The sequence below is a fragment of the Protopterus annectens genome, chromosome 3.part0 (genome assembly GCF_019279795.1).
Source record: "Protopterus annectens isolate FY-2018-M chromosome 3.part0, PAN1.0, whole genome shotgun sequence".
In the NCBI taxonomy this organism is placed as follows: domain Eukaryota; kingdom Metazoa; phylum Chordata; order Ceratodontiformes; family Protopteridae; genus Protopterus; species Protopterus annectens.
Window position 1 is genome coordinate 166,869,820 of NC_056731.1, and position 12,551 is coordinate 166,882,370.

At 36.7% G+C, this 12,551-nt stretch overlaps 1 protein-coding gene across 1 annotated transcript in view; it reads left to right on the plus strand.

The window, feature by feature from the left end:
• LOC122796296 (NFX1-type zinc finger-containing protein 1-like) overlaps positions 1-12,551 on the plus strand; it is a 609,414-nt gene that overhangs the window by 302,470 nt on the left and 294,393 nt on the right. Inside the window, exon 6 of the mRNA XM_044064663.1 lies at positions 8,648-10,429. Coding sequence (XP_043920598.1) covers positions 8,648-10,429 — 1,782 coding nt within the window. The remainder of the gene's footprint in view (positions 1-8,647; positions 10,430-12,551) is intronic.

The following is a 12,551-nucleotide window of genomic DNA, read 5'->3' on the forward strand; positions in this document are numbered from 1 at the left end:
ACCAGCATACTTACTTCAGAGACTTAATGTTTGCTGATTTTTGTTTTGATTGCTTTTTGAGAATTTTTTCATGTTAAAGATTAAAAGGGCTTGTTCATAATGTATATGTTGGCATATATGCTGCTTTCTTACCCAAATGAGTTAGTCATCACATATAACTTCAGTAACTTCATTATTATGGATGATCTTCATCATGTTAAACTTTGAATTTCATTGTAAATACGTGCACCATTATTATGTTCTACTGTACACACACAATTATGCATGTTTGTGTGCATGCATTTTATGTGTATTTTACATATCTGTATTTATAGAGATAACGGGTAGTAAAGAAGAATTTTCAGGCAGAGGAGAATGACTAGTTGGAACGTAGATGAGTTTTTAGGTTTCAACAAAAAACTCCACAAGCTTTTGACAGTGGTAATAAACTCAAACCAAGAAAAAACACATACTAGACCAATCAGCAAGAATAATACCACAAAATTAGTGTAGAACAACCTTTATTCACGGCTTAGTGTACAACAACCTTTAGTCACCGCTTTCATCATTAGACTTCTTCAGAATAAAATAACTCAAAAACTCTCCCCAATTTATAAAAACAATCAACCAATCAAATTAATAAACTTAGTGGTCTCCAACCTTTTTTGCACCAAGGACCGGTATCAATGTAAGATAATTTTTCATGGACTGGCCATCTCGTGGCACACATAATAAAGTAGATATTTATTTATTTGACGTGTTTAACGAGGAGGCCAGACCCGGGTAGAAAAGCTCCAAAGTACAATAAAAAGACAATTGGCAATAATTACCAAAAAAGTGTACATTCTGCTTAACAGCATAACATTGATCTACAATGGCTGAGAGGTACGTAAACCTAATGGCAACCTTACTGATTTAATGTTTATAAGAATAATATTTAAAATCTGTCCCTATTATTTGACTCTGTCCAGCATACCTCTCAACTGTACAGATTTTCACAGAATGTCCAGATTTTTGCCTCATATTTTTGGTCTTTTTCTCATAAAATTGTTGTTTTCTGGCAAATCACTGGTAGATCGTTGAGGCTGAAGTCAGAAAATGACAGACAGTTGAGTTTCATACTTCATACCCTTCAGAAAATTAATGCTAATGCAAAACCTGTATTTCTGTCAAATTTCAAAGTTTGTAAGAGCAGTACGTAAATGGTTCCTATTTTGTGCCTTTGTCCCCCCATTATTTTTGACTTTGTCCAGATTTCTTGATCTAAATAAGAGGCTCGGAGGTATTCATATCTGTTAATTGTACAGATTTTTGCAAAATGTCCAGATTTTTCCCTCTGAGTTTTGGTCAGATCCTTATAACTTTTGTGATTTTCTGCAAATCAGTGGGATGATCTGAGGACTGATGTCACTAAATAATGATATACATTTGTATTTCAGACCTCTGAATCTGTCCCTGTTTGTCCCCCCATTCTCTTAGGCTTTGTCCAGATTTTTTGCACTACTAAGAGGTTGAGAGGTATGGTGTGTGTGTGTGTGTGTGTGTGTGTGTGTGACAGAGAGAGAGGGGGAGAGAGAGAGAGAGAGAGAGTGAAGAGTGAGAGTTTTTCCTGGCAGCAGCAGCAATGAGGTTTGTGCACCTTTTGTCCATACCACACACACACACACACACACACACACACACACACACACACACACACACACACACACACACAGTCTCTTTTGCATTCATGCACGCATTCACTCACACTCTTTTCAGATCTCTCACACAAATCACTCTCTCATTCATACCTGCATTCACTCACACAACACTCTTACACTCTCCCGATCAAACACACACTCAGTCACTTCCTCATTCATACCTGCATTAGTTCACACATCGCTCTGTCTTTCTGTCACACCCACATGCCACACACTCACGCATTCATTCATACATCGCTCTCACTGTCTGTCACACCCACATGCCACACACCCACTTACGCATTCATTCACACATCGCTGTCACTCTCCTGATCTCTCTCTCTCACACACACACACACACACACACACACACACACACACACACACACACACACACACACACACACACACACACACACACACACACACACACACACACATACACACACACACACACACACTCATTCATACATTGCTGTCACTGTCTGTCACGCCCACACGCCACCATACCCACTTAGGCATTCATTCACACATTGCTCTCACCCTCCCGAGCTCAGACACACACACACACACACACACACACACACACACACACACACACACACACACACACACACACACACAGTCACTTCCTCATTCATACCTGCATTCATTCACACATCGCTCTGTCACACATCGCTCTGTCACACCCACACGCCACACACACACACACACACACACACACACACACACACACACACACACACACACACACACACACACACTCATTCATACATCGCTCTCACTGTCTGTCACATCCACATTCCACACATCCAAGGTCTTGTAGATTACAGGGGAGGTGACTTTAAAAATTATTTAAGCAAAAAGAAGCCTTATGGCAGTTGAAGTTAGGTGCAGACAAGGTTCCTGGACCTAATGACATGGTTAATATTAAATGTTTTTTAAAAAAATAGGTTACATATAAACAAGAATCAGTTTTAAACAGGTTAGAAGTGTGTGTATATATTTTGCATTATGCATGTTAATTAATGTTTTAATTAGTATTTAGTTTATTCATTTGATTGGTTGATTGTTTTTATAAATTGGGGTGAGTTTTTGAGTGATTTTAATCTAAAGAAGTCTAACAACGAAAGCGGTGACTAAAGGTTGTTGTACGCTAAGCTGTGAATAAAGGTTGTACACTATTTTTGTGATATTATTCTTGTTGATTGGTCCAGTATGTGTTTTTTCTTGGTTTTCAGGAAATGTGTTTAGATTAGGTTCATGCCTGATGTATGGAAGAACTGAGTTCCATAGTTTAGCTGTGTGTGTTGATTTTTTGTTTTAGATACGTGAAAGAAGTTTACAAATTAAGATTTGAGGTTTCTGGTAGGGATAGTTTTCACTGATGCTAGATACTAGTGGACATATGATAGGCTTAAAATTTATTTTGTTTGTCGTCTTTAATTGATTAAGTATCAGAAGGTATGGTAGATATAGTTATTTAATTATGTGAAAGGTTAGACAATTATTGGTTTTGTTAGGAACATTTGCAGCATATTCAGCTACTTTATCATATGTTCTAGTTTTTGTAGTTTAGTTTTAGGAGTATTGTTAAAATAGATGAAGGGTATAGCAAGCTAGTTATTAGGAGTGCTTGGGCATTGTGCCCCTGAGATGTTACAGATAAGAAGGGTTTAGATTTATGAAGCATGCTAAGCTGTTTTACAAGTTTTGGAGATGACACAGTCTAAGTGCTTGTGAATGTATAGTTCATGGACCATGGCTATTCAATCAAGTTTGACATGGAAAACTTGCTGTCTATTGATGTAGTGATGTTAGAGGTAATTTTGGTTTCCCCTGAGCCAAATAGCAGTATAATTTTGTTTTGTTAAGATTAAGGAATAGTTGTGAGTCTTATGATCCATTGTTCTTTGACGTGGAAGTTTGTCTGGGTAACACATTACTGATGGTAAAGGGAATCAGCTGAACAGATGAGGGTGGAATTGTTAGTGTACTATATTAATGTTCCGTTAGTAATTGTGGTCTGCATGTCATTAATGATGATACTAAAAAGGACTGGTTCAAGTATAGACACTTGTGGTACTCCTACACTGGTAGGAAGAAAGTTAGACAAAGAAAGTCACCATTTAACTGCTTGAAATCAACTGGAAATATAGCTCTTACCATGTTAATGTTTTGCAACTAAGGTCTATTTTAGCTAATCTTTGAGGAATGATAGATTGAGAGACAGTACTGAAGGCATTGGGGAGATGTAAAAACAATGCAGTGGTATAGAGGCCATTATTTTGTTAAGATTAATAATATTTAGTAATGATTACAGTGCAGTTTCAGTGCTATATCTGGGACAACATTCATGCCAAGTAGGAACTAGTAAACTATTTTAGTGAGATGGTTTAATAGTTGCTGTTGGATACATCTCTCAAGTATTTTGGAGAGGAGTGCTAAAATGGTTATTGGACTGAAGTTCAGGTTGTTTTGGTTTACTCATTTGTGAATAGGTATTATATAGGATTTCTTCCAAAGTCAGAACATATAGATTCCAGAGGTGGACCTACTAATGTAGGCTATAGCTTGAGTATCAGTTTGAAGGTATTATGAAGGAAGCAGATCTAGCTCTTGAGAGGTAGGTTTTAATTTACTAAGTAGCTTTTTATAGCTAATATTTTCTAGATTGTAAGTAAAATAAGTCATATGGGGGATCAGTAAAATTATTAGGAATATTTTTGCTATATTGTGTTGTGGAGCTTGTTTTATCTACAAAGTGCTTGTTAAAGATAGCTGTAATATTTTCATATGCTTAATTTGGTGGTGGGATGGGTGTGGTTTTCCATCTGGGCTTTAGAAGTTTCTTTGTGCATTTTCAGTGGTGATTCAGATTGTATTTGTGGTTGGTTAACAGTTGGTGGACGTAGAATTGTTTTTTTTTTCTGATACAATATTTAATTTGGTTCTGAAATGTGTTAAATACCTGTACAGTTTGTATTTTCTGAGATACTTTTCCAAGCCTTATATCTGGTTGTCATGCTTTGTTGAATTTCAGTTGCCAACCATGGGCCAGTTGCTTTTTTCAACTTTTTATGATGAGTAGGGGTGATGGAATTTAAGACTGATAAAAACGTAAGGTTCAAGTAATTGATAGCTTCATATAAAAGAATGATTTTTAAGGGCTGCCAATTACTTTGCTTGAATAATCAATTAAAGGTTTTCTTGGGAGGAATTCCTTTTGCAGTGAACCAAACAGAAGGTGATAGTTTTAGTGACCTTTTGTTGACCCTGTATTGCATATGTGGGGTGATGGTCACTAAGAGGGTCATAGGTACTTACTAGGCTATTAATCTATGAGGGACTTAAGAAGCCTAGCCTTACATTCCCATTGTAATTGTTAGTCCTTATATTTTGTGCACAAATAACTCAGGGGTGAGCAGAACAAGGATGTTTGGGACATTTACTTGTTGCCCCTATCCATGAGAGACATGAGTGCTAAGCCATGGTGAGTTTGCTGTTTTCCTTCCATTTATCTAAATTTGGTTTGAATTGAATAAAGGAAGTACTTTGCTTTATGTGGAGTTTGACACTTCTGTAGAAGAGATATTCTCTGTGATACATAACTCTCCCTCCAACATGTTCTGTTTATGTTAAAAAATAAATTGAGATCCCTTGAGCAAGTGTTCACATTTGCAAATGTGCAATAGGTTTGACAGGATTGGGTCTGTTGAGGCTCTGTACGTGAGGCAGAAGTTGCCTCTTAGTAACTTGTATGATACTGACAAGAGGAACAAGGCTTTGAAATGGTCTACATAGTTTTTATGGTTTGTGCCCTTGATTTTTTTTTTAGTGAGACATTGTTGTGGTCACTCCATTTGTGACAAGTTTGTCGACAGTTGCATACGAAATGGGAATTATATTCAATGATCAGCCTGATGAGATCTGAGTAAGACGGAATGATTACATTGAACCAGGAGAAGGAGCTGAACCTCATAAAACTAAAACAGTAAAGCAAAACAATGCGAGGTGCACACTGTTTCTCCACCACTTACTAGTACTCAACACACCGCAATAGCAGTGATGAAGGCAAATGTGGAAATAAAATCAAAATGTTTTATTGAAAAGTTAAGCACTTTTATCCACCTCCCGATTATGGACTTCATCAGAACTAATTAAACAACTTAAAATAAGTTGAAGGAGAACTACACCCACAGACTCATCATGGTTTGGTGTTTCTTACATTTTAACACCACTCTGGGACTATTTACAGGTTTTTAAATATTTTTATACTTAATTTCGGAGTCTGACTACATGGGGCCTGGTATCTTGAATTAATTAAGATTGTTTAGCCTGGTTCTATTTATCCTACAATGCAGTGCTTGTCTGTAAAAAATGACATCACGCAGGCCTCTCTCTTCCTAAAGCTCCCATCACTAAAATTGTTTTACATGCATACACTGCTGTCTTTCAGTCAATTTTAAGTAACATTTCATGCCATTCAATGACTAGTTAAAACAACAGTGCAAATGCCACAGAACAGACTTTGAAAGTGCTTTTTACTGCTGCTTCTTTTTAGAATGGCTAAATTGCAGTCTTTTGTCAAACCTGAATTGTACTACTTTGACTCCTCTCCCATTCCCCCTTCACACCTAACTTCCCTAGCTGTCAAAGTGCTAAGGGTAATTTGAGCTGTTACCTGCTGTGATTGACAGCTCACAGCAGGAGACTTGACTCATGTACTGTTTCCTTGTTCTAGCCTGTACTTTCTGTATGGGTGGAGGAAGGACCTGCGAGCTGTGACATCACAGCATGGGTGTTTTTTTTAGGACAGTCATGGTGATGTCAGTTTGGGGAGGGAATTGACCAGAAAACTACCTATATTCATTGGCCTTGATAACATCATTGAATTGGAGACAGCAACAAACTTTTCCAGGGTGAGGTAAAAGTTTTTTTGAAAGTGAAACCACCACAGTACAGTAAAGAACTGTTGTATTGGAGAGAAACAGTCAATTTAAAATATTTTAAATGCTGTATTTGTTTATTTATAGCAGGGACAGTAAATAGGGAGAAAAAGGACAGAGAAGTTGAGCATTTAATAACTGAATCCCTTTGCTGCCCTTTAATTAAATAGTCTCACTCACTGTCACATGATACTGTGTAGTGAATGGAACATCTCTAAACAAAAAAAAAATGTTGAACACAGCTAGAACATTTAAAAAGATGCTGTAAAAGAAGTAAAAGTAACACCAATATTTAAGTGGCAACAAGTATATATATATATATATATATATATATATATATATATATATATATATGTATGATAAAAAGGTTGGGCAAAACAAACCAAAGAAATAAAATGTATAAAGTTGTTGCAATACCATTGTGGAATATAACTTTGCAGATCGTAGTCTCAGAGCAGTACTAATGGAAAGTGCATCATTCAAACCCAGATGACTGTTAGCATTAAACTTAGTTTGCCATAATAATTCCCTGTATTCTAACTTCATTTCCTAAGGGCTTCCCCTTGGGTTAACAGGGACTTTTTCCAAAGAGAAATAACATTTTTTGTTTTCATGGAATAACAGGTTGTACTTATATAATACATTGTTAGTGTTGTAATGGTTCAAATCATAGTAGTGCTCATAAATTCACTTTTTAAGGGCAGGCTCAGTTTCGCCACATAATATGCATGGCAAAAATCGCAAAAAGCTAAATATACCACACCAGAAGTGTTAGGCATTGTATCCCTTAGTTTTAAATTCATCATTGATGGTTTTTAGCATAACATTCTGCCTTACAAATGTATATGCACATTGTGTGCATGCCCCACATTTCTTCATCCCTGTCTTATTCGTACTATCATGGGTGCTCTTATTGGTTAATTCTAGCCTTTCTTCTAAATTCAAGTATGTCTTATAAATGAACCGTGGTTCCTCACCCAAAACTTCTTTGTATACCTCAACAATTGTTAAACACTTCCAGTTAGAACGTATGTCAGTATTGTATTTAATGACCATAGTTAACTTAGAGTTTTCTGCATCTTGCTTGATTCTGCTATTAGCCCTTGTCTTACTAACTTTGGGATTAGTTTTGGGTGAGGAAAATTATTTCTAGTTAAAATGATAATTGGAGCGTCTGTGGAGTTAACAGATGGCATTTGTAAGTGGGAGATATTTGCATGCTCTGAGTTGGAGTATAGTCAACCTATTACACTTCCTTTTCTTTTGGGTTTGTCATCTCAGATTGTTTTGTAATCAGATGGGATTATTGCTTCATCTGAGGTATGTGGCTACAGTCATGATTCAGGTGTGGCTAAGATACCAGGTTTATACAAGTGTTTCCAGCTGTGGTGCTTAGTATTTTTTTTTTTGCAAGTACTATGTTCTTCTGAAATATTTTTATTCCATGATGGAAGTTATAACTGCTCTTAATCCGTGTTATAAGAAGTTGGGCAAATGATTAGTTCTTTGTTACCACACTGTAGTAAGTATATTGAAGTAGGATAGTTTCTGAAAAATGTTTATAAGGAGTTCTGTTTTTTTCCTGTTTTTCCTTGGAATTTATTTGTAGAGAAATATTTTAGATGCAAGAAAAAGTTATTATTTTGTGAATGTTTAGAGTACGGTTGAAGGCCATACAATAGATTTTGGGTTATGTTTTGTGCATGTAAGTGATGCTGGCATTTACGAGGAAATTGTTAGCTAGCTGGCCAGTAAAACAGCACTAAGGACAACAGTAAGGTAGTGTGAGAGAACGTATTGATTTTTAGAAGCATGTAGCATGTATAAATAAATACATCCAGGAAACTAAATATACTTGACTTGCCGTCATACTTTACAAAATGCCTGCATCTTCTGGCAGTGATGTTCTTCAGGAAAAAAAAGTTGTATCTTGATGAATATGCTACATCTCCAGTGTGTGTGTGTGTGTGTGTGTGTGTGTGTGTGTGTGTGTTTGTGAATTTTGAATCTAACATTATTCTTTTCCATTTTTCATACTAGGAAATTCTCAGCGTGGCCCATCTAGAAGGCGCCACAGAAATAAGGGACATAACAATCATCAAACACCAGATCGAAAAAGAGTAGGAAGTTTGCCAAATTTAATGGACATTGAATTTTCCGAAGGTGATACACTCAAAGTAAAATCTAATAATGGAGAAAGAAAGAAAGGGCCTCGAACTGATTGGAAGTTAGATCAGAGAGGCCTTACAAAGATTGTGGCAATGGAACCTTCTGAACTTGTAATGAAGCTGGCAGCACCTGGCAGTGGCTTAAAAGAATTCCTGAGTGAACGTGATACCAGTCCCGAGCTTGTTGAACTTGCACTTCAAGTTCTCAAGAAAGCCTGCAGCTGCAGTACTAATCGTAATAATTTACAGCATGTTCTGTTGGATGTGAGAAACTCAAAATTTTTGGAAAATGTCCTTCCTTTATACATGATGAGCAGCTACAGACTAAAACAAGAGGTTGATAAAGTTGAAGTTTTAGATTACATTCTGAGTCTGCTTCTTCAGATAATCAGCACATTTCCTGCCAGCTCTGTAAATTCAGTTGCTCTTACAGCAGCTGTGCTGAACTCTACCTTTAGCACCTTAGACTCAGATGGGTTGATACTCACAGAAGACGTTATTGAAAAAATGCAAGATCTTAATACTATCTTAAACCATTTGCAAGAAAAGAAACGTGATGGCACATTGAGATCTGATAATTACACTTATCTGACTGGTAAAGAGGAAAACATTGAAGATTTCAGACAGATTTCAATATTTCCAACATATGATGACATACATTTGATCCACAAACCCTTCATGCGCCCTAATATTATCAGTGAAACCTATCCTGACTCAGAGACTTATTTGGATACTCATTTCCGACTCCTGAGAGAAGATTTTGTAAGACCACTTAGAGATGGAATTTTGCAGGTACTCCGCTTTGATGGAAAGGATATAAGAAAGGGAAAATTTGATGACATTAATGTTTATTTCAATGCCGAATTACTGGTACCACTTTGTACACCTTCTGGGATTCTATACCAAGTTCAGTTTGATATTGATATGCTGAAACATGTTCGCTGGGAAAATTCCAAACGCTTACTGTTTGGGGCACTTGTTTGCCTCTCTAGTGATTGCTTTGAAACAATGATTTTTGCCACAGTGGCAGACAGAAATGTAGAGGAATTGAAAGTGGGAATTATTACTGTAAATTTTACTGAAGAAAGCCGCTTAAAGCTAGCAGAACAGGGAACAGATCACACATTTTTGATGGTTGAAACAACAGCTTATTTTGAAGCCTATCGTCATGTTCTTGAAGGATTGAAAGAAATGGCAAATGGTGAACTTCCCCTTCAGAAGTATATTGTCCACTGTGAGAAGACCTTATCAGAACCACAATATCTGAAAAATGGTTGTAACAGTTACACCTTGGACGTATTAAAGGATGACAGATATATACGAAACAGGCAACCCGTAGCCGTGCTTGACAACAAGAGCAGCAGTTCTACCGATGATGATGATGATTACTCAGACAGTGACTGCAGCAGCATACAAGAGAATCCTCGTTTACATGATGAGTGGATTTCTGATGCAATTAATACTTTAGGGATAGACACTCCTCCTCCATTGTCACCTCATACAGAAGCATCAGTTTCATCATCTGGGTTTAACATTCTTGACTTTAGAAGGTGGCCTTCAAAAGAAAAGCTGAGTCTAGATAAGTCACAGTTACAGGCTCTGCAGTCGGCTTTAACAAGTGAGCTTGCCATCATCCAAGGCCCTCCTGGAACAGGTTAGTAAGTACTAATTTTAATTTTATTACTGTTGGATAACATTGCTGTGAAACAAAATTGAATAGAAACTTACCTTTGATGCTAGATAAGGACTGCATGGCCTGTCTGACCTGCCATTTATTTAATGGTAAGTGGTGTGCACATAACTATCAATCTGCAGACATATGAAACTGGCACAAAGACTCTTAGAATGTAGGAATATCTGGTCAAAATCTGGAAACAAAACTAGAGCAGAAGTTGCATGCAGAACAGCATATAAATCCTACCAGTTACAGTAGAACTGTTGAATAATACTTAGAAATATAGGTTTGCAACAATGAATATTACAAATGATGCAGAAATGTAAGCATGTTATTGTCAACCATGCAAAATCTATGTTCTAACAAAATTCATTTATAGAAAAACTTCACAATTCAGTAAAATATATGTGTGAATTTTACTACTGTTGTATTGACAGATTGCAACGCTAAAAGCACTGCTAAACACTGGATTCCCTTCCTTCTGTCACTGTTACAGTATTACTAAAAGATGGGATATCCTGACAAGGATAGGTGTATGTCCAGCCAGCATACCAAAATCCTGGTTTTGTTAGCCATGTTTGAGGTCTTGTCTCAGTTCACCTATGACAGTTCATAATAAGTAATTCAGAGAATTTTAATAAGGTACGTGAGCACAAAATACACTTGATGCTGTCATTCTAGCCCTGTTTTTCAATATGCTGGCTTTAAGTTTTATCCTACAAGTAGTAATAGAAATATTGCCTTACCTGATGATTTTTTTGTACATACAATAAAGTCATATTCTTGAATTTTTTTATAGATTACACATCTGGCCTCTTGTGAGAAAAAAATAAGTTAAAATGTGAGGATTTGTTGTAAACTGATTCAAAGACATTTTCAATGTGAACAAGGAAAAAAGGTAGAGTCTTACAAACAATGAAAAATAAAAGGCAGCTGTTGCAAGACAAAAGTGACGCCTGGTAGGTGGAAAATCCTTTATAAGCACAAAACTCCAAATCCAGAAAAATACAGACAGTATTCATCCAAGATAAAACAGTGCAAGCAAACACAGCAGTATTAAGCGCTTTCGTCTGGTAGACGACTTCCTCAGAATACATTTTGATGACTTCTGAGGAAGTCGTCTACCAGACGAAAGCGCTTAATACTGCTGTGTTTGCTTGTGCTGTTTTATCTTGGATGAATACTGTCTGTATTTTTCTGGATTTGGAGTTTTCTGCTTATAAAGGATTTGCCACCTACCAAGCGTCGCTTTTGTCTTGCAACAGCTGCCTTTTATTTCACATTTTCAATGTGGCGTCTGTGGAATTACAATAAATTAATCTGAGAATTTCCTGTATGGCACCTGGGAGATAAGCAGGAAGGTAAGCTCCTTGCCTAGTGACTGGTGAAACAAGGAAAGTAGCACTCCAGAATACAAAAAGAAGAAGCTGATCAACAATTCAGAAGTATTAAAAAGAAATAAGATGCCAGCTGAATAAACACTGAAAAAAAGCTTCTCTAAGCAAGTCAAGTGTTAAGAGGAAGGACGAGACCAGGAAAGAGTGGGAAGGAGATGCTCAAGACAGAAAAGATCAGAGGAGGAGAAGGTGCTTTAGTGGAAAATAAGCTCAACAGGATTTGCAAGGAGATGTCAAAGCTGAGAGGAACTATAGCTGATTGTATGACAGCTAATAAAAAGAGGATACAAGCAGTTGAATATGCATTGTCTACACATTTGGATACATTAATGTAACTGAAAGAATTAGAAGGAATCGTAAAACAAAAGCTTTCTGAACAAGAAGCAAGATAGAAATAACTTAATATGAAAGATACAGAGCTTGAGGACTGAGCTCAAGGAGACACTTTGCTTTTTGGGGCTCTCCAAATTCTTGGAGACAAGGGACTGCGTAGACTTCATTAAAGAATGTTAAAGGGCCAGAAATACCAAAACAGGAGATATTTATAGACAGAGAACATAAAGTGAACATACCTGTGGTTAGAGCAAAAGACAATCCAGACCTATCTTGGAAAATTTTACAACATATCAGCAAAAAGAATACATCTTTTCCAAACTCTGTAGAAGGGGATACAAACTGAAAGATCTGAGAGAGCATCCATAGAC